This window comes from Oratosquilla oratoria, chromosome 3 (genome assembly GCF_046742065.1).
Source record: "Oratosquilla oratoria isolate Oo_2021 chromosome 3, ASM4674206v1, whole genome shotgun sequence".
Taxonomy (NCBI): Eukaryota; Metazoa; Arthropoda; class Malacostraca; order Stomatopoda; family Squillidae; genus Oratosquilla; species Oratosquilla oratoria.
In genome coordinates this window covers 15,415,115-15,434,857 of record NC_134779.1, presented here as the reverse complement: position 1 = coordinate 15,434,857, position 19,743 = coordinate 15,415,115, and the positions used below count along the sequence as shown (strand labels likewise).

At 39.7% G+C, this 19,743-nt stretch overlaps 1 protein-coding gene across 17 annotated transcripts in view; it reads right to left on the bottom strand.

Moving 5' to 3' along the window:
- LOC143020754 (monocarboxylate transporter 10-like) overlaps nucleotides 1-14,230 on the bottom strand; it is a 57,192-nt gene extending 42,962 nt beyond the window's left edge. For 14 of the 17 annotated variants that reach the window (XM_076177569.1, XM_076177592.1, XM_076177533.1 and 11 more), the window contains exons 1-6: nucleotides 14,082-14,230; nucleotides 9,411-10,200; nucleotides 7,140-7,291; nucleotides 3,548-3,790; nucleotides 1,989-2,195; nucleotides 995-1,138 (exon numbers count right to left, since the gene is read on the bottom strand). In XM_076177569.1, coding sequence (XP_076033684.1) covers nucleotides 995-1,138; nucleotides 1,989-2,195; nucleotides 3,548-3,790; nucleotides 7,140-7,291; nucleotides 9,411-9,828 — 1,164 coding nt within the window. In that variant the 5' untranslated portion in view covers nucleotides 9,829-10,200; nucleotides 14,082-14,230. Of the gene's footprint in view, nucleotides 1-994; nucleotides 1,139-1,988; nucleotides 2,196-3,547; nucleotides 3,791-7,139; nucleotides 7,292-9,410; nucleotides 10,201-12,302; nucleotides 12,370-13,463; nucleotides 13,784-14,027 lie in introns of those variants that run through there. The other 3 variants (XM_076177489.1, XM_076177497.1, XM_076177501.1) reach the window with 3 other exon arrangements.
- Nucleotides 14,231-19,743: the final 5,513 nt, after the last annotated feature.

Here is a 19,743-nt window from a genome sequence, read left to right as displayed (position 1 = left end):
ATAACGCATCCTTGACGAAGTCCCACCTTTACCTTGAACCACTCACTCTCTCCATTTCCAATCCTGACACAAGCTCTACTACTCTCATAAAAACTCTTGACAGCTCCCAGAAGCTTTCATCCTATCCCATATATCTGTATAACCTCCCACAGTGCCTTTCTGTCTACCCTATCATAAGCCTTTTCCAGATCCATAAAAGCCCAAAAAACATCCTTCCCCTTTCCTATAGCTTTCTCACATATCTGTCTTACCACAAAGATCTGATCTACAAAACCTCTACCTGTCCTAAATCCGCACTGTTCCTCACCAATTACTCCTTCTGTTCCTCTCCTAATCCTCTCAATCAAGATCCTCCCAACTACACTTAACAAGCTAATCCCTCTGAAACTACTACATTCACACTTGTCCCCTTTTCCCTTGTAAAGAGGAACTATACAGGCACTCCTCCAGTCCTCCGGCACTTTACCCTCTCTCCAGCCAACATTAAATAACCTCATCAGCCAGTCCACCATCACTGTACCTCCCTTTTTCAAACATTCTGCATGGCATCCATCCAGACCAGGTGCCTTACCTGCTTTCATCATCTTAACAACTGCCTTCACCTCATCCTTCCTTATTTCTCCTCCATTCTCCTCACTCATTTTCTTCACATTTCCCACTGCGGCTATCTTTCCTTCCCTATCCTCCTTCACATTTAGCAACTCCCTAAAATATTCTGCCCATCTTCCCCTTACTGCCTTCTCTTCCATTATCATCTCTCCATCTGCACCTTTTACCTTTTCTTCTCTACTTGATTCGCCTCCTCTTCCTCTCTTAATTTCTTTCCAAAACATCTTTTTATTACTTTCAAAATTTTGTTATACTCTTACCCCATTTCACATCTGCTCTCCTCTTTGCCTCCTTTACCTTTTGTTTTACTTCTCTTTTCTTTTCTTTGTACCTCTCATATGACTCCCTCATCCTAGGTAAAAGAACAGAATTTTTAGTATCTGACCTGTTGTAGTAATATTCTGTTGACCCATGACTTGTCAGCAATAAAACCAAAGAGAATGCGGCCTATCCCAGAGGTTGCTCCAATACATTGAAGTAGAATTTCAGGTTTTGTGTCTGGACCCAATGTTATTTCCACATACTTCACCTGTAAAAAGAAAAAATATCACTGCACTTACATCATACATTTTTACTGGATATCAAAGTGTATATCTCACTGTTCCCTTATTAATTTTAAAGTTTAAAGGGTAATCAAGCAGGTACCAAATAAACACGTAACTCAAATGAGGTTTCATGACATACACAATATTACTATTCTGTCCATCTACATCTACAGCAATAAGAGGAAAATAGGCTGAGTATTTTAGGGAGTTGTTAAATGTGGAGAATAGTGAGGGAAAGGTAGTTGCAGTGGGTAGTGCTAAGAGAATGACAGTGATGAGTGAAGAAAATTGAGGAGAAATAAGGAAAGATGAAGTGAAGCTCCAGTTATTAGGCCCTGCTGAGGAGAAGCTCTCTCACTGCACTGCCTTTGACCTGAGAGGTGTGGCAAGGAACAAGGACATGAGGTGCTAAGATGCAAGGGACCATAAATAGGTTTTGGAGAGGTGAATGGTGGATGTGGAGTGGGCCACCCTCTTATGAGGGGGAAATAAAGCCATTTACTACATATGTATGTACATACATATACCAAAGGCTTTTTCCCCCTTACAAGGGAGGTAGCCAAAAAACAAAGGCATAAAAACTACTTCCACCCATTCCATCCCCACACACTCCACCCCCTCCCTCTTTTCTTGGCTGCTCCTGGATGATGGGTCATCCCTGCATCTCACCCACTGCCCTGGGTCAGAAGTAGTGTTGCAAGACACAGCACATCCACAGCAAGGCCACTTCATATGTATGTATTTTATAAATATATAAATAGTATTCAGTATAAGTTAAAAAAAAAAATGTATATTGCGATTCCAAATTTTGCTATGATATACATGACTTCTTACCAAATGTACATATGGGACAAAGTATCCAAACAATGCAGATGGGATAGCAAAGGTCCATATGACATATCGCTTATTCTTCCAAATTTCAAAGTTGATAAACTGCGACCAAAAACTATGACATCTTGATTTACAGGTCTTCTTCTCTTCATATATCTGCTTTGGTGGTGGCATATCAGGCATAAGTGGCTTGAAAATTAGGGCACACGCCTGCAAAAATATGTACATCAATGAAAATAAAAGAAGACAAAAAAAAAAAAAAAAAAAAAAAAAAAAAAATGAATATAACAAAAATTTCATACCACACAGAAAATCATAAAGAAGTGTAAGGGTGGGACAAACTAAGGCACCAGCATCTGGAGGCACAAAGCTAGATGGATGGTGGCCCAAGTCCTGCTTGAGCCAATGCATAATGACAGAAAGGGTATATAGTTTTAACTCCTTCGACAATGGTAGTGGTACCCATTCACCTCAAACTTTTGGATGAGAAAGATAGAGGGAGAAAGGAGGTTGAGAGGGACAACACATTGACCACTCCTTCCTCTGTACACTGCCAAATGGGATCAAAATACTTCAAACTCTCCAATTCATCATCACATTTACTTGCAATTTCCTCCTCTCACACACCATTAACATCCTCAGTCACCAACCACTCCAGTCTCCTTAGAATCAGTCACAAACAACTGGCTCACTTCCCATGTCCCACCATTCTCAATCACAAAACAACTGACTCACCTCCCATGTCCCACCACTCTCAATCGCAAAACAACTGACTCACCTCCCATGTCCCACCACTCTCAATCACAAAACAACTGACTCACCTCCCATGTCCCACCACTCTCAATCGCAAAACAACTGACTCCCCTCCCATGTCCCACCACTCACAAAACAACTGACTCACCTCCCATGTCCCACCACCCTCAATCACAAAACAACTGGCTCACCTCCCATGTCCCACCACTCTCAATCACAAAACAACTGACTCACCTTCCATGTCCCACCACTCTCAATCACAAACTCAAAACCTCTGCTTAGTATTCTCATATTTACATCCCTCACAACCTAATGCACATGTGCACTGAACACTGTAATATAAAAAACCCTGACATCCCAACATTCACCTTAATCTATTCACTCTCTCAATTCGTCTTCTGTACATGTAGTATTTGTGTAACACATAAAAATGGAAAATAATCTAGTTAAATAACAAATACATTCTGTTCACAGTTTCTGTTCAAATTTCATTCAAATTTCAGCTTGCTATACAAATTCTATTTTTGTGCATCATTCATAAATGGGGATCCAAACCTATGTAGATGGAAAGAGATGTCATCCCTCCCTCTCTCCCTCAGGGCCCCAACCCACCATAAAGACCCACAAAGGGAGACTAATTATTGGTTTTATAGCCTAACTGTACCAGGAGCTATCTATACAATGTTACAAGGTACCAGTAGAATGATGACATTTGCAGAAAAGAGGGAGAGCAATAAACAATAAAAATACCTTACTTTTCTGAGACAACTAAGAAATAAACTATGAAAGGGAATGAATTCATCTCATACCATGAGAGCTGCCATCATCCCAGCCAGAACCTGAAAGGTCACTTTAAGTCCTTCTGTCTTTAGGAGATACTTCAGTAGGAAAGGCATAACAATGGTAAATACAGATGATCCAGCTGTTACAAAACCATTGACCAGCCCCATCCATTTCTTGAAGTAGTGACCCAAGATCACTAATGATGGAGTGTACGCCAATGAAGCTCCACAGCCAAACATTATTCCATATGTAAAGTACATTACCTCTATCTGTAAAGAAAGAAAAAATCCATTATGATTCAACATACTGTATTTTTCACATTTATCTTTATTGTACATCCACATATGAAAATTGCAAAACATATAATAAATTAAATTTACATGTATAATTACTATTCAATCCATGCTCCTGAGCATTGTCAACAAGTATGGTTAATATAATGGCACCTAAATCATTCAAAATATGGCTCCATGTGAATGCATTTCTACCTATTCTACAGGAAAGAAGCAGGCACTTTCCTCCTTATAATAGGGTTGGCTTAGTCATAACACACACACATTTCATACCATCCATATAAAAACCCATGTAATGCCCCTCCCCTCCCATCTCAGCCTTAGCACTTTGTGGATCAGCCCTGCCCCTGCCACACTGCTTGGGTCATTGGCAATGCTGCAAGAAACCGTGATTCCATAGCAGGGCACAATAGCCAGAACTGATTTACCTTCACTCTTTCATTTTATGCTGACTTCCCTCCTTACCCAATTAACATGGATTATTAAATTGCACATAAAATGTTCAGAAACTGAAATGTGAGGTGAAGACATCATAAAACTGTTTTGTTCAAAGTACATAGCTTGTATGAATGGAAAGTATTTAGTGGCATATGCATTCATACATATATACATATACCAAAAGCCTTTTCCCCCTTACAAGGGAGGTAACCAAACTCAAAGGCATAAATCCACTCCCACCTATTTCATCCCCACATACTCCACTCCCATTCATCACCCCTCCCTCCTTTTTTTCTTGGTTCCTTCTGGATGACAAGTCACCCCTGCATCTTGCCCACTGCCCTGGGTCAGAAGCAATGCAGCAAGACACAACACATCCACAACAAGGCCGTTTCATTTAATCGGCAACTCCAACTTCTCCATCCCCTCATGCAGAAAAAGAGAAGATGGGGAGAAATCCCTTCAGGCTGCATCAAAATATCAACCCCCCACCCACTCCTTTCCATGCATCACAGCATCATCCATACACAACATTCTCCATTCATCCCTGTCTTCTGTTTTCTCCATTCCTTCCTTAACAACAGACATCCCCCTCTTTCCCAATGCCCCTTTTACCCCATCCATCCATCTTATCCTTGGTTGCTCCCTAATGTTCACTCCATCCACCTCTGCCTTCCACACTTCTTTTACTGATCTTTCTTCACTCATTCTTTCCCTGTGTCCAAACCATCCCAACACTCATTCATCAACCCTATCTCCCAACACCTTTTCTACCTCTGCTCTCCTCTTCACCTCCTCGTTTTTCACTCTATCCAGCCTAGTAACCCCTACCATGCTTCTCAGACATTTCATCTTGAACACATTTAAACTTTTTCTCTCTTCCTCTCCTATGTTCCTTGTTTCTGCCCCATACAGTTCTGTCAGCACAATCATCCCTTCATACAATCTCCTCTTAGCATCCATTCCCATAGGTCTATTTCTCATTACACTTTTTTAACCCCCCAATGCATTTACTTGCTTTTCTCAATCTACATTCTACCTCCACTCCTCCCTTTCCCACCACATTCGCCCCCAAGTATCTAAAGCTCTCCACTTCCTCCAGTCTCTCTCCCTTAATACTCACTTCCAGTCTGGTGCCACTTTCTCCCCTTGTACATCTTATTACCTTACTTTTATCCACATCTATTTTCAACTTCCTTCTTTCACACACCTTCCCAAACTCCATCATTTGCTTAATTCCTCCTCTCATCCTGCTATAAGTACAGTGTCATCAGCAAACAACAACTGGCTTATCTCCCATTTTTCTCTATTTTCTTTAAGCATCTCCAATTCTCAGCCCCATTACCCTTGCATTTACCTCTCGCACCACCCCGTCCATGTAGAAATTGAACAGCCATGGTGACAACACATCCCTCGTGAAGTCCCACCTTTACCTCAAACCACTCACTCTTTCCATTTCTAATTCTAACATAGGCTTTACTACTATTGTATAAACTCTTGACTGCTCTTAATAGTTTTCCTCCTATCCCATATATCTGCAATACCTCCCATAATGCCTTCCTGTATACCCTGTCATAAGTACTTTGTAAATCTATAAATGCCCCAAAAAATATCTTTACCTTTTCCTAAAGCTTTCTCACACATCTGTCTTACCACAAAAACCTGATCCACGCAATCCCTACCTATCCTAAACCCACATTGTTCTTCACCAATTACTCCCTCCATTCCTCTCAATCAAAACCCTCCCATAAGCCTTCCCAACTACACTCAATTAACTGATCCCTCTAAAACTACTACGCTCACACTTGTCCCTTTCTCCCTTGTACAGTGGAACTATAAAGGCACTCCTCTAGTCCTCCAGCAATCTACCCTCAAACATTAAACAACCTCATTAGCCACTCTACCATCACTGTAACTCCCTTTTTTAGACACTCCACATGACACCCATCTAACCCAGGTGCCTTACTTGCTCTCATTGTTTTAATAACTGCTTTCACCTCATCTTTTCTTATTTCTCCTCCATTTTCCTCACTCATCACTGTCATTTTCTTAGCACCTCCCACTGCAACTACCTTTCCCTTCCTATCCTCCTTCATATTATATGCATTCATAAGGACTGAAAATCTCATTGAAGGGTATACTAAAGTCAAGCGTTAGTATGTTTGATGGAAGCAAAAAATTTGTATAGACAAAAGGAAACTTAGTGAAAAAAGATATTACGTAAAGGGGTGACTTTTCTGTAGATGGCCATGACAAGGCTATCCAAGGTACTGTGGATCAAATATATATGAACACCAGAGGTACATGGCAACTCAAAACCTGAAACCTCTATATGTTTCTCCCAATTTTTCATGACTGTATTCTTTATTTCTGAGATTTCTTTGCATAGTAATTTAAGATGATTTTTTTTTTGTGAATCTGCCTTTTCACCATGTTTTCTTCTTTCTTTTACCAAGGAGGCAGTCTATGACATAGTGCACAGACTGCCATATTTTTCCTGTAGTCACTTGAAATTTGTATTCTACTTCCCTTCCACATGGTGCCTTTGATATGCTCTGCAGGTCTGTCTATAGATCAGACATTTTCAAAGTCTAATTCACTGTTTTTTCTATCTTTTTCTTGTGTGTTCAGCCACATCTCTTTTATCATAATTTATGTATATTGTTAAGGCACATATAGACCTATATAGTACAAAGACTCCCCACCCAGTTACTTAAATGGAGTTGGCACAGGAATTTCTTAAAACCTAAGAATATTTCTAAAGTTTATACTTGCACAATCGAAATACATGCCTTATACAAAATCTGGTCACATTATATTCTTAACATTATGTACAAACCTCCCTTGCTATCATCCCATCTTCATTAACACAGAAAATCATACATACCCTATCATAATAAAAAGATGAGCAAAACATGCCAGCAGCTGCAAGGGCGCCGCCAATGAATGTAGTGAGTCGAATACCCAATCGATCTGTCAGTATTCCAGAGAACATGGACAGAGCAAACGTCACCCCTATGGCTGATGATGTCATAACAGCTGAAACAGGAGACAGTGTTTAAAAAAAAAAAAAAAAAAAAAAAAAAAAAACAGCAATAATAATACTGATAATAACTGTTGTCTTGAGTAGTTTCACAGAGTAGAAACCTGCAGCCCCACTGTAACCAGTATTAGTTCTGAGGCCCTCCCATAAAATTTCTGGGAGAAATTTTTTGGACTGGTGTCTGTGTTGTATTAGTGTGGTATTGTGTCTATGTAAGTGACTTGTAGTAGCAGGAGGGGAGCAGTTGCCTGCTAACAGCCCTTCCTACAGGAAACAGTGAAGGAAATATAGTTAAAGTTATTCAGAGATCTTGGGTCCTGTCCAAGGACTGAGTGTCAAAGGGCTGCACCTCCTACTAGAGGAAAGAAGGATAATGAATTTTGAAAATGGACGAGAACATGTCTCTCTCCATTTCCAATCTTGCTTGACCACCACAAACAGGTGCCCATCATTTGTCCCACTAAGGAGGTACAAGATGAAATTCATTAATGAAGGAAATTACTTTGTGAGACTATTTTCTAATATACCAGAAGAATTAATCATTAATGATTCATTAATACCTGAAGAAAACCTAAAAGAATATTACTAATGTTACAATACAACATTGTCAATAACAATGAGATCAATTATGCAAATGCACATTTGTTTCACAAAAACAAATCGCAAAGCAGTATAAATTTTTTAGGAAACAAAACCCCTGCATTACATTTTGCTAAAGACTGATTTGGTTTTACCACTACACATTCATGTCATAACTTAAACATTGCATAACTTACCTAAATGGCCATTACCCCATTAAATATCAATGCCTATCAACAAATATTATGCTGCTTCTTATTACCTGGATAAAGACATTGAAAATACTCAAAGTCTAATGTAATCTATCTGGAGTAGTGGTGAGGTCTCCTCATGAAGTAAAAAGTATAAAAAAGACACAGAATACAAAGAGCAGCAGCTAAATCTGATCCCAAGCCTAGCAAATAAACCATCTTAGGAGAGATCAGATGACACATTAAACCTGCCATTACTAAATGACAAATGAGAAAGGGGTGATATGATTGCAATGTACAGGTCAATGAAAGGAGTGGATAAAACTGACAGACAGTTTGAGATGGAAGGATGTAATGAAGTTGCTGAAAAAAATCCTTGAATGACAAAAGTAAATAATTGGAATTGTGGCTGTCACAACACACAATATCAGCAGCCCACAAAAACCCTCAGTAACAATGCTCACCTCTAACAACCATGAATAAGAAAAACCTCAAACAATTTAACTGCACGGTCACTTTGTGCAGGTACCCTTTGTTGGTTCCACAGACAATAACACATTACCTTATGTTGCCCTACACTCATTCATTCCAGAAAACTTAATAATATTTTCACTGAGAGTCCTATGGTTTGATCTGGAGGCTATGACTGGATGCCTTGGGACTATGGGTCTAGCAAGAGAAACCCAAGACAGAGGAGTGATTGATAGCAGTAGTGGCAATGTTAGCAATGTTAATAAGGTATCAGACACATTCTCAAACCACATCACACAAGATCATTTATAGTAACATATGGAAATAATAAGAAATGGCTAACAAACCTTAGCATGGAAATTCAACTGATGCTAACCTCTTGAAAACTAACACTGTACTTTAGTATGAACTAACCAGGCCAGTACACGTATGGTCTCAGGTGAAGAAAATATCAAGGAAACCAAACAATAAAAGAGAACATAATAAGTAGCATATCCATGTAAGGTGTAAGTGAAACCATATGGAAAATCACACTACTCCCTCAAGACTTGAGGGAACAAGATTCTAGACCTGCATGGTGGAAATATTATCAGATAAAACTTAATCCACATTTTCAGGGGCACTGAATTATTGGACCACTTTATCCTTTCCTTATATGAATGTAATAAAGGTGAGTAAAATGCTCTACCAGCTCCCAAAATAATGGGGTAAATATTATCTGGTACAACAGGAGCTAAGAGGGTCATCTGTAGATTCCTTACAAATACAAAGACAACTCCCTAGGATCATACCGAGCTATAATCATTCACAATCCTACAGTGTAATACACAAGCCTTAATCCAATAATAAAACATCAATAATGTTTATTACTCACATGTTTTAAGACCTGGGTTGGTTACTCCTGCCTTCTCTAGCTGGGTGTTGACTTCAGCATACAGGACCCCACTTGAATTGATGGTGCCAAAAATTATGCCATTGCATAAGAAAGACCCCACCATAACAAAGAGAGCACGGAAACCACCATCAGGTGGTTGGAATGCCAATACGTGAGGAGGAACTTCAAAGGTTTCCATGGTAACCTGGACATTCTTTTCCACATCTGTTGTGCTCTCTGGAGGGTTACGATGCTGTAAGGGTGAGGTGGAGGTCAAACCACCTGATGCTATGACACCATTCTCCATGGGCATCTGTTGAGTTGGAGGTCGCCCATTCTCCTGGGGCATCACTACTGCTGCACCTTTGTCTCCTCCCACTAGGGGCTGTTGTTGTCCTTCATCACCGCCTTCAGCCATGATCACCGATTCTTCTTCAGGGACACAAAATCACAAAACATCCGGCACATTCACACAACCACCAATAAACTAAAACTTTCCATTTTAAATATATTAAATAAAAACTCTGTCAACATATATTATCTGTTCATCAGGTCTATATAATAAATACTGGTATACTTATTTCTATATAGTTTAAGGGTCACAAATAAATAACAGCACCAAATCACTAGGAACAATTAAGTTCAATAACACTTATGATAAACAAATCATTTTTGAAAGACTAGCACTTCAAGATAACACATCTAACTGCACAATATTCTCCTAAGAATGCATGATCTTCAATAGGCTTCCTGGTGTGGACCAACTAGGCTGTGTTTAATGCCCTCAGACCTGTGGACAGAAAAAAGAAAACACCATCAATCTTACTGAAAAAAATAAAAATAAAAGATAAATACTGTATGAAAAGTTAATATTTCTCTGCACACGACTATATTAGAGAATGGGAAGGTGAGTAGTGGAGGGAGGGAGAAGGGAAAGGAAGATGGAGCAGGAGAGGCAAAAATTAGAAGTGGAAGAAGAAGAGGGGGTGGAGAAAAGACAAGAGAGGATGAGAGAGCCACGGGATGTAGGGTTTTCTTTGCCATTTCACATTTTTTTTACACCATTCTTTTAATCAACTTTTCTCTCCACAAACTACTGCCACCTGAATTGTAGTCAACCTTTTCCATTTCTTTTGAGTTTCATGAGTATTTATGAATTCCTTCCAATTTGCTTCTTAAAATAAAAAAAATAAGTAAATAAATTTCCTTCCCAAAATTGGACCTGTCAGGTCTATGATTTATATCTTGATTCTGTATCTCCTACAGACCAGAATCTGTGCACTACATGGTCACTGTTTCCTATGGGGCACAAGTACTTCAAAGATATATTAGGGTCCAGGCTCAGTCTTATTAATGTGTTTCTTCTCCTATTACTCATATCACATCTTTTATTTTGTACATATAACTCACCACTCTTGGATCATGTTTGACTTCTGATCAACAGCTATTAACCTCCCAGATGAGAGCCCTGAGCATATGACCTGATTTTTGAATAATACTTTGACCTCACACACACATATACATATGAAAGCTTGAATAGGAAGAGGTGATATGATTACAGTAGTCAAGTCACAAAAGGGTATAGATTACACTGACAAAAAAGACCTGATTAAAGATGGAAGGGCTCTAAGATGTTATGGGAGTAAATTAAGCAATCCTGAAAGTTCAATTCCTGGGTAAGACTCAAACTCAAATCAAGTACATGTGATTGCGTGTGTAATTGTAATTACCAATTTGAAGTATACAGGAAAGGAGCAATGTTTGTTGAGTCCCATCTCCTACTCTCTCAACTTTATCATACCTAGCCTCAAATTGTACAACTTAATTGATATACTTGATTTCAAATTATCATATTTACATTTGAATTAATTCATTGTTCCAGGTTGGTCTATATCACATTCTAAGTATTTATGTATCTATTTGGAAAACTGTATTTCTTCATGTCTTTTAAATATGTGGTCTTTCTTAACTTATTTCCATGACCTCTTTAAGCCTTCCCATCCTTAATCAAGAGGTCTCCTCTGTCAATGCAATTTATCCCCTTTGGTGAACTGGGTATAGATTGCACTGACAGAGGAGATCTTTTGATTAAGGATGGGAGGGCTTTATGAGGTCATGCAAACAAATAAAAAAAGACCATATGTCTAAAGGATGAATAATTACTTGGAATCATGCATGTGTGTGTGTGATCTGTTAGGTCTGACAAGTGCTTTTCCTCACAAGTGTGGTCTTCCTGCTAATGTAAAATCTTTCTACAGGTGATGAAAGTGGAACTAAATTCAAGTGTGGTGCTCAGCTTCAGTTTCAAATGAAAGATATTCACCAAGACTGATGCAGGTAAGTCTATGATTCTCACTTGCACATGGTGACCCGTATCATGGCTTTCATAATTTTGTACAATTCAGCTTTGCCTTGTTGTGAAGATGTTTTGTCTTGCTCCTAACCCAAGTGGCGGGCAGAAGTCTGGGATGACCCTTTACTCACAAGGGGCAACAAATGGGTAAAAGGGGCAACAAATGGGTAATAGACAGGTGTAGGATGGTTGATGGTGGTGGGTGTATGCCTTTGCTGGGCCTCCCTTTCATGTAAGGGGAAAGGGCCTTTTGGTATATGTATGTGTATCATTCTTATTTAATATCCCATTTAATACAAATGTGTCATAACAAATGCAATGAAGGGTCCATATCTCTATTCTGGTTGGTCTCTCACTGTTGACTGAAGTGGTGAATCTTGGTACTACTAAAGTCCAACCACAAGGAGATTACATAACCATGTCCATATTTCTCTTTTATGTGCACAAGCTTTGTCCAAATTAGTCCTAATATTGTGTATTCTTCTGTAGAAGAAAAAGATGTTAAAATTGGATAAGCTACCTAAAACTAAAATTGTTACCTCAAATATATGTGGAATAACAGTCCAGTAATTCCTTTATGACTCAGTTTTACATCTGTCAATTTGTCTGCAAGAACAACTTCAATTGTCAGAAGGCATAAATTCTTACTGCAAAATATATTGGATAAGAAGTATATAAGGAAATACAGTTACTAAATAGGTAGTAGACCAATGGAAGTGCTGAGAAATACAGAAATAAATGTCTCCATATTCTAATGTTAAGTTTAGTAATACTATTGCATCCTTGATTTTCACCAAATATAAACCCACAGCCCCAAAGCAGCTGGCAGCAGTCCTCTATACCTGCCACAGATCTCTGGAAAAAATAGTATTGTCTGCAAGACCATTTCTGTCACTAGCACACAGATGTAGGAAGGGAGCTGCTCCCTGTTAATGGTTCTCCGTATGTATCAGTCATAAATCTGTTTCCTCAGGTTCCTCTTGCAGGAGACCCAAAACTCCCACATAACAGGCAACAACCACCAGATTGGCCAACAAATAACAAAACAAAGAAATATTGTGTTGTTTGGGTATAACTAATGAGAGGCCATGTAAGATGAGGTGCTCAGTGTCATCTGTGTAAAAAGGCAGATGAAATAGCCAAAACTGACAGTGATTCTGGATCCAGTCTGGTGACCAAGTGTCAGCCCCACATATGGTGTGGGTTTTGACAGGCAGACAGGCAGCAGGTTGACTGTTTGATATCAGTGTTGTAGGACCTCCACAAACAGATAGTATTGGGTTCTTAGAGCTTGCCTGAATTCATGATTATTATAAAACTGGTAAGTTATGAAACACTTCTGGCGTTGGATTAGGATATGAAAATAACATCTGTCATAAAGAACAATTCAATACTTTCACCACAATAACACTAATAACAAAGCTAAATTAGAAAAAAAAATAGTTGAATACACAAATCTAAAAAAATTGTCTGTGGCCTTGTTGTAGATATAACTGTCAGTAATTGTTACGGTTCTTTTTAATTAAGTTCTTTTACCTCCTGTCTTGCCATGTAATGTGAACTTATTATGTGGGGTCATGCACTGCACAAAACCAGTACTTGTACAGCTGTTCCACTCTCAATCAAGACGTGATTTATGTCAATCATGATTAATTTTTTTCCGGAATAAAAATTGTGCTTATTACTAATGGCAACTCCACCTTTTATGTACACTGTATTTGGGACTAATATCACGTTACTATTGTTGAACGGCAATGACGACATCGATCGTGTGATTCGTGTCTGATGACCTGTCGTAGATATGTTTTCTGACCATACTGCCATATTGCAACGGTCTCCCTCTAATTAAACAACCAGATAAAATCGCATGTATAATATTAATCATCGACAAGAACTCTTCCTCACTCATGCACCATTTTTTTTTCTTTCTATTTTTGGACGTTGTCTGCTGCAATCGTTTCAACGAATTTCTAATGTTTTGTTTTCGGCGAACGATGCAGACGAACATGCTTTCCTAAAAAGTTGAATCTCACCAATCCACAGTAATTACAATTACTTGCAAATATGTCTAAATGCTCATCGCAAGGCAAAAATATTTTGTTCATGATCAAATATGGCAAGACACACCACTCAAATAGCGCCTAAGGTAAACAAGTCCAATGTGATCTTAGCACGTTCTTCAGTAAAATGATACGAGTGAAAAGCGTGGAGACACATTTATGCGAGTATTCATCAGTATTACTTATTGTTCCAGTAACTTGTACCCTAACGATCGCTGCTCTCAGTATTCGCAGAAATACAGCATCCACGATGTTTACCCCCCAGTGAAAAAGACGGGAAGAGATCGTTGAGTCGCGCTCGCACACCCATGCAGCACGGTCGACCTTCCACGACTGACCAGTGAGAGCACTGATGTAAACAAACCGTTTTACTGCAGCATGCACTAGGCTCACAACCTGTGTCGCCACGAGAGACAGCCGACGCGTAGAATGTTAATCTAGTATGCCAAGGTGATCCAGTCCAAGCATGATATAATATTTATAGGTGTTCAAAAACAGTACACCAGAAAACACATGGTGTACACGTCAGACAGCCAGAACGACGTCGCCTACAGGTTGATCCTGTGTAGTGCGTAATGAAGTACGTACCCTTTAGTACGCACTCTTTAGTTTCTGAAGGATTGCCTTGTATTCTGTATGTTGCGAAGCTCCTTTGTTCATCTCTTGAGGCAGTACCACATCGTTTAGGGAAAAATAACCCTCGACTAAACTCTACTGTACTGATATGCTTTTTCATTTGGTTACCACACGATATGAATGATCTCCTAGGAGCACCCTACTGTCCCAAATTACATTTTCAAAGAACTATCATCTCCATTATTTCCACCTCGGTAGTGAAGTAATTACATTTGATCTCGCCCAATTCCTAACTTAAGTACCGAGTACCACTTTTGAGCTTGGCCGGTGACATGGGATTTAATTTTAATTTATCGGCAGCCGCAGAACCACGAAAGACATTAACGCAAGGACACGTAGGGGGGGGGGGAATCCCTGAGTGCAACTGCACTTAGGTGCCCTGGGAATAGGGCGAAGGAGAGGCCATATTAAGGTCACAGAATCCTCCCGCTAGGGCACGCGTAGATTACAGTACTTCCATCGACGTGTTGATGAGTACATTTCCTACGGTTTGCATAAATCCTGTATACAGGCTAAGCTTCGCATACCTACATAAATACTTGGAGTAGCTAGGAAGATGGTATTGCCCAAGCTGGAACAATACATGAATTAAAATCTAAACATGATAATTGGAAATCAAGGGTATGGACTCGTAAGTTGGAACTGTAATGAATTTGAGGCTAGGTAGCATAAGAAATTGGAGAATAGGAGACGGGACCCGACGAGCGTTGCTCCTTTCCTGTACACTAAAGGGAGGTGAATACATATTCACAAAGGTGATAAACAAGGTGATAAACCCATTACCCATTTATTCTTGTCTTTTTCTTTTGAACTCATTTTGTGTGTAAGTGTGTGTGTGTGTGTGTGTGTGTGTGTGTGTGTGGATGAAGGGCCGCCCCTGTCTTCCGCCTCAACGTTCGAGTCGGAAGCAATGGCATCACTATCTACTTCACGAAAATCCATTCGCACAAATACCTTAGTTTACAAATACACAAGCTCATCGAAAAGTAATAACTTACACTCATTAACACGGTAAATTAATTTTAGTTACAATATTAACATTATCGACAGTTAATAACACTGGGTTAGTTGTTCAGCGCTGTTACACCCCATGCCACCAACTGATCAGTGGTCCCAAACGCCGGTCAAGGTTTCAGTCGGTCTGCCGCGCCATCCCTTCCTCGCCGTCTCCAGGCAGATGCGAACTATCTGCCGTAAAAACGATATACGCAGACGCCCCCATCCTTTTTGTCCTGTGGGGAGAAGCGAGCGCACGGCTCCTGACTTCTGAGATTAGATTTTGCTATACATAAGGACTTGGTTTCAATAAGTTTATATTCTCAGTCAGAAGGGATTTCTTCTTGTTTTCTCTGGAAATTTTGGAATGGGTAGAAGGCGGCGGGATGTAGGTACTATATCTTTCTCGGCCAGGCCTAGTTTCCTTGTCCCAAATGTCCTCAAGCTTCCAATTGTCTTATTTCTCAGTGTGTACTTATCATTTAGGCCCTGTCCACAGTAGCGGTTTGAACCGCTCGAAAACATGGTGGTACCGCTTAGCAAAAAAAAAAAAAAAAAAAGCACGGTTGTGTATGAACCCGTTCATTGACTTACAGTTTAAGTGAACCGCCGCGGTTAAAACCGCTAGTGTGAACAGGGCCTTACAATTTTGAGTGCTTGGCCTTGGCTCCTCTGCAGTCTGCGAAAAGACACAGACAGACACAAACGGGATTTTACTGTCAGAGGACAGACGCTACACTTGCACAGATCCTTCTGGGACAGACCACATTTAGACAAAATCTACTGGGGCAGACCACACTTAGACAAAATCTATTGGGACAGACCACACTTAGAACCTATTGGAACAGACCAAACTTGGGCAGAACCTACTGGGATAGACCATATTTGGACAGAACCTCCTGGACAGACCACACTTGGACAGACCACCCCTAAAAATAGACCAAGTGAGAAAAGGCTCGAAGGGAGGGAGGGAGGAAGGGAGGGAAGGACAGGACCGTCAGGGCCCCATTGGGGTAGATTCAAGATTACATAAGACCCCCATAACACCCTTGTCTGTACATTCCTTTGAAAAATGCCTTTGTCATCAGACACCAGGCCCTATCTGAGATTCCTTTGACAGTGTTATCCTTTTTCTTTCTTAAGTATTCAGTGTCTGGAGTGTGCTTTAAATCAGGTACGGTCATGTAGAATAGTTCCTGAGGGTCAGTTTTCGAATAAAATGTCTCCTGTAATATTTGTTGGGATTTATTCCCGACACTCTCCGGGCGGCAAAGGAGCACGTCTAATTACAATTGTGCATTGTCAATCAGGGATTGCCTTAATCTAATTGCTCTTCGAGCTGCTTGTCTCATAGGACGTACTGAAGCTGTCTCATCCTCACCAATGGATTCTTCACTTATTAAGGGTGTTGGCTCTTGGGGATGAATTTCCAAGGAAACTAGTTTGTCTAGGGTTCTTCTACTAATCATCCTGTTGCATAACACATCTACAATGCATCTTCATCTGGGTATACTTTAACAATACGTCCTAATGGCCACTCATGTTGTGGTCCAATTCTCTCCACTATCACCACCTTCAATGGTTTTGTTTACAGGGTTCGATGAGTCCCTGCCGATCACAGGTACGTAGTTTCGTTGTTGCTGAAAGTTGTATACAAGTTCACACAGAGTATCCAAGTATTAACTCGGTGGGACGGTCACCTAGATTAACTTACACCGTCAACATTTCATATTAAAAGAGATGGGAAATCTGTCGGAAGTCATAATATTCTCCACAGATTGCACAGCCCAATTTTCTTTTAAGCTGGTCCTTCTTGGGCTATGCAATCTGTGGAGAATATTATGACTTCCGACAGATTTCCCATCTCTTTTAATATGAAATGTTGACGGTGCAAGTTAATCTAGGTGACCGTCCCACCGAGTTAATACTTGGATACTCTGTGTGAACTTGTATACAACTTTCAGCAACAACAAAACTACGTACCTGTGATCGGCAGGGACTCATCGAACCCTATAAAGTACAATGGCATCACAAAGCATCGTGTATCTTTGTGGATATGTAATCATTTCAATTATTCATGTTGGTTTGGATATTTCATGTAACTCAATTTATGACTTACCGTGGCCTTGGGGCCACTTGGAAGTCTTATTCGTCTTTGTTCTGGTTAATGACGGTGATGTGTGCGACGACTTCGGGTGTGGCATGAGGATGAGTATAGGAATTGGGAGAAGGATGGTATGTTGAGGGAAATGGTTCTCTCACAGAATCCCCTCACTGGTTTAAGGCACGCTTCGTCGTATATGCACTTCACACATGATATATATGAGGTCTGTGATTGGGGTAAATTCATGTCACTCCCCAGTCACGAATCACTAACACTTTTGGTCAGTTACATCTCTTGTCTTGGACTTGTCTTGTACTCAACTGCGTTATATGGGGGCGAGAGGGGCCTCTCTTGGTCCCGAACGCATAGTGACCTTTGACTTCTCTTTGCCAAGGGTCTATGGGAAGTACAACTTCACCTTAACTGAAGTGAAAATGTTGCACGATATATATATATATATTATATAATCCCCATACATGGGAACTAGATATGGGCAATGCACCAGAACCAATGTTCAAGACGGAGAAATCACCAAGTGGTAAATAAAAAGATTAATAATGAAAATGATATGTTGGTAACACGACATTCCTGAGAGGGGTTAGACAACCGGCTTGTGGTAACTAGGGGTGTCGAGTCCTTTATATAATGCTTTATATAATGTTTTCGTATATATAAACAAAAATGATAGGCCACCTATCTAAATGGAAAAAGTAAGAATGTATAATTTGTTATGCATGCTTTCATATACTAAGTTTCTAGAATACAAATTTCATACAGCTTGATATGCTTAATTGCTGTATTTAAATATTAATCCTAATTCTACAGCTATCAGTTCACTAAATTAACTGAGGCCGTAACCACATATGTCTGTATCAATTTGTAATAATAGTTTATTTACTCTAAAATATTATTGGATCGTGGCTCAGCCCTTCCATGTCAATCTGATGTAACTAATATTTGTGGAAAAGGATGATCAGTGTAGAAATTGCAACGTTTCAGAATTGGGTAAGGGTGAGAACAGACCATAATGGAATTGCACAAAGAAAAAAAAAAAAAAAAAAAAAAAAAAAGGGGGGGGGGAGAGGTACTTCGGAGTCTTAGTTATGGATAATCTGTCACCCCCTAAAATAAATAAATGAGTAGATAGATAAAGTAGAATAATAATGATGGTAATAAGAATAATGAAAATAATAGCAATAATCATTATTGGTATTAATTGATAATTGATAATGATGATGATGATGATAATGTCGACAGAATAACGGGAGGGACAAATAAGTTCATGACAAACATGAGAGTGGTATTTCACTACATCGGCGAAGAAAAAAAAAGAAAATCGCCTATGTTCTATCGGACCCATTTTGGGACACGAAGCACAGGAGTGTTTACCTCATAAAAAGGAATAAAGAAGAAAAATAAGAGTACAATGGCGACAACTAAAATGATCCTCAGTTTAGCAGACAGATCGTACAATGAAAGACCAGATAAGTTGGGGTTGCCCGCGATGGAAGAACAGAGATGTTACATGACTGCTTTCGAACCTTGAGGGCAATTGCAAACTGAGACGCAGGCGAGGCAGCGCAGGGCAAAGGCAGACTTCTTGTTGCTGAATTGAGTCACAGTTTGAACTTCCCTCTCCCACTTGAAATGCTTCTAGATGTACCATCTACCTCAACATTTCAAGTGAGAGAGAAGTTCAAGCTGTACTTCAATTCAGCAACAGGAAGTCTGCCTTTGCTCTGTGCTGCGCCGCCTGTGTGGCCTGCGTCTCAGTTTGCCCTTAGGCTGAAAGGTGTGGACAAGACTGATAAAGGAAATCCCGTTGCACAAATATTCAAAGATGATTTTTCTTCGACTAGAATTCACTTCTTTTCTAACATTTTTCCATACTGCATCTTATCATTTCAGTTTACCTCTACATTTTCCTACAACTATGTCTTCGACCATTTTCCACGCTTTTGGTTGATATATATGCCAGCCTCGAAGTCCAAGTCCCCTATCATATGCCTCGTGAGGCACGGTACAAACCCTAATGAATATATCCATTAAAAGTGCTCTGGCAGTAGCCCCCTTTTATACACGACTGTCATTTAGTATTCTTTGAAACTTCTCTTCCCCTCCTCCCAAAAAATAAATAGATAAGTAAATAGATAAATAAATAAATAAAAAAATAAATAAAGAAAG